This window comes from Gavialis gangeticus, unplaced genomic scaffold (assembly GCF_001723915.1).
Source record: "Gavialis gangeticus isolate Ggan-Ray unplaced genomic scaffold, GavGan_comp1, whole genome shotgun sequence".
NCBI classification, from domain to species: Eukaryota; Metazoa; Chordata; order Crocodylia; family Gavialidae; genus Gavialis; species Gavialis gangeticus.
In genome coordinates this window covers 42,710,915-42,714,368 of record NW_017729008.1, presented here as the reverse complement: position 1 = coordinate 42,714,368, position 3,454 = coordinate 42,710,915, and the positions used below count along the sequence as shown (strand labels likewise).

General features: G+C 47.6%; 1 protein-coding gene across 1 annotated transcript in view; it reads left to right on the top strand.

Moving 5' to 3' along the window:
• Positions 1-1,475: 1,475 nt before the first annotated feature.
• The window catches only part of LOC109292318 (carboxypeptidase A1-like), a 36,396-nt gene continuing 34,417 nt past the window's right edge, over positions 1,476-3,454 (top strand). Inside the window, exon 1 of the mRNA XM_019509720.1 lies at positions 1,476-1,664. Within this exon, the coding sequence (XP_019365265.1) occupies positions 1,600-1,664 (65 nt within the window). The 5' untranslated portion in view covers positions 1,476-1,599. The remainder of the gene's footprint in view (positions 1,665-3,454) is intronic.

Sequence of the window (3,454 nt, the reverse complement as noted above, 5' to 3'; positions counted from 1 at the left end):
GGAGAGAATGAGGGCTGTGCTCCCAGCGGCTCCAGGCTTAGCCAGATGGGGAGCACAGCCCTGGCTTTCCCTGCCTCCTGCGGCTGGGGTGCAGGAAGCCGATCACAGCACAGGGGAAGGGACCTGAGCCCCGCTCAGTTCCCCTTCCCAGTGCTGCAATTGGGCTGGAGAAGGGAACTGAGTTGGATCACTCAGTTTCCCTCCCCAGCCCTACGATTGGTCGGAGAAGGTAACTCAGCCCAGCTGGGCTGAATTCCCAACCCCAGCATGACCATCACGCTGGGAAAAATGAAGTCATCCCAACTGGGCTGAGTTCATTTCCCCAGCCTGATTGTCATTTCCCCAGCCTGATCGTTGGGCTGGGGTTAGGAACTCAGACCAGCTGGGCTGACTTCGTTTCTCCAGCGTGATGGTTGCGCTAAGACGGGGAACTCAGCCCAGCTGGGCTGACTTTCCATTCCCAGCCCAATCTAGTGCTGGGGAGGGGAACTGAGCAATTGGGCTCAGTTCCCTTCCCCAGTCCCAGGTTGCAGCACTGGCTTCCCTCCCTCATCTGGCAGGCAGTTTGGGTGCCCTCAGACCCGGGAGGACGGGTCCAGCCCCGGCAGCCCCCCCAGGCTTGGGCCCCAATCTGCCTGCCAGATGATAGAGGCTGTTTCGAGCTTCCCCATTATAGCAAATGGGTGAAACATTGAAACAGCATCAAAACAGCCTCCCTGTTTTGATGAAATGAAATGGAACAGCTGTTTTGACTTGAAATGAAATTCGAAACAAAACACTGTTCTGCCCAAACCTCAAAACTCAAGTCAAAATGGAACAGTGCCGTTTCACACAGCCCTATTGTTCAGCTGTGCGTCACAGGCCATCTACTCCATGTAATGATTTTATTTTAACCCATGTAGAAGGGCCCTGTGCTCTTAGAGATTGGCAGTCAAACACTTCTAGGCAACAATGATGCTTTTGCTGTACAGCGAACAGTGCCTTAGCTGTAGAGCTTGGGTGGTTAAGAATTTCTCATCATGCAAATTCCAGATCTTGAGACTTTTATACTTGAGCATGTATAAGTGTCAATAGCAGGTGGTCTGCCCCAGCAGACAGAATAGAAACAGCACAAGGCTTACAAGGGATCTCAGAAATGTGTTTGCAATTTTAGGAGGCCATTCCTAGTTAGGGAATATACAACAGTTCCTTAAGTCATTCAGTCTGGGCCAGGGGGAAGCATGTGCTGATTACCCAGCCTCATTTCCCCTATAAAAGACCACACATTGAATTACCTTCTGTTAAAAGTAGAGCACACCCTATAGAAAAAAATCATGCCAAAGCAAGTCTTGCTGTATTTATGGCAAGTGTTTTCTGAAGCATCACTCCCCCTTTTGGACCAGCAGATACAGGCCCCTTTGTTTCTATCTAATTAAGCAAATGCTTGAGTTCATGGGAACTAATGTAATGTTAATATATCTGTTTGCAGTGCTATCTCTAATTCTGCTCTCAGAGTGACATGAATAATTGTTCCTGAAAGGAAGACCTTTGGGAAACTGGCTGGAAGACCATCACATATAGAGGGACTAGGAACTGAGTGACATTCTCCTGCTGCTGATCATGAGGGGTCTTCTGGTCTTTGGTGCTCTTCTGGTGGCTGCCTTCAGCCAAAAGCGTTTTGTGGGGTGAGTACAGGGGAGCTCAGGGACTGGATATCACAGACTGTGTGGGAAAGCTCTTACTGGGTCATGGTTAGTTCCTAGTGGACAACTGTTCACAGCAGAGAAGCTAAGGACTGGGAGTACCTTGGAAAAATCTATTCACCTTGTAGACATGCAACCTCCATGTCCTGGTTGTTCTGCCGGTTTCCATTTGTCTGCAAAAGTCTGCATTCCTCTGGGTTATGCATAATACATCCTTCTGCTGTTTTGTCTCCTTACTCATTGCCTGTGGAAAGAGTGATCTGTGGGCAAGTGGTATTCCAGGCTGGCCCATTCAATGGCAAGGGGGACCTCATTTCTTACACAAACCAAAGGGAAGCTACCTGGAGCTGAGAGAGATTCCCTTGCTGCAGCTGTGAGGTTCAGTATACGGGCAGTGGAGCTGAGGTTTGTGGGGATAAGGACTTATCCTGGGGCAAATATCAGTCTCTTCCTTGAGACGAGCAGTGGGACCGTGGGGAGAAACTTGAGGCTCTGGGGTTACTTTGCACATGGGTTTTTGTTACCTGCTCTTGAACGTTTCTTAGGATGGTGGTTCCACAACTTCTCTAGGCAGCCTGCTCCAATCCTTGACCACCCGCATAGTAAAAAAAGTTCCTCCTAATCTCCAACCTACATTTTCTCTGCTGCAATTTGAGGCTATTGCTCTTAGGTCCTGTCCCTTAAAGCCACAGAGAAAAGCCCATCTCCATCCTCTCTGTAATCACCCTTCAGGTATTTGAAGACTGTTATTGAATCTCCACCTCAGTCTTCTCTTCTCTGGGCTAAATAATCCTAATTTTCAACCTTTCCTTGTGAGTCATATTTTTCAGCCCTCTAATCATTTTTGTCGCTCTCCACTGGACTCTTTTCAATCTGTCCACGTCTTTCTTGAAGGGCACAGCCCACAGCAGGACATCAAGTGAGGCATCCCCAGTGCTGAATGGAGTGGGAGATTCACTTCTCTTGATTTGCAAGTGATGCTCTTATTTTGCACTTGTCCTTGTTGAATACTTAATTTGAATTATTTAAGAGCATGTCTCCAGTTTATCAAGGTTATTGTGAATCCTAGCCCTACCCTCCAGAGTGTCTACAACTCCACACAACTTGGTATCATCTGGAAATTTGGAAAACATGCACTCAGTCCCATCATCCAAATCATTAATAAAACTATTAAAAAATACCAGACCTAGGACATACCTTTGGGGAGCCCTGCTTGACACATCCATTGATGACTACTCATTGAGCATGTTGATCCAGTACTTTCATCTAGTCTGTGTTTCCTTAGTTTGTGAGGAACTATAATTGGAATGACTATCTACCACTAGGATGGCAGGAGCATTGAAGTTAAAGAAGCACAAGGCCCATTAGCCAATCTGTTTCTTTTCCTGTCTGGGATATCATTATTCCTTACAGAGTAATCCCTACCATTTCACAAAGTCCACTGTTAAGATCAAGGAATGAGGTTTCCACCCATTCCCTTGGGAAACTGCCAAGATGTGCCATATTGCTCCAGGCCTTCTATGACTCAAAACATTTCCTCACCTTATAGTTTCATAGTTTCATAGATTTAGGGGTCGGAAGGGACCTAGTAGATCTTCTAGCCCAACCCCCCGCCAGGGCGGGAGAACAACAAAACCCCAAAACAAAAACGGGACTCAAATGAGTCCAGCCAGGTAGGCATCCAGCCTCTTCTTAAAGACCCCCAGGGTAGGGGCCAGCACCACTTCCCTTGGAAGTTGGTTCCAGCTCCTAGCCGCCCTAACTGTGAAGTA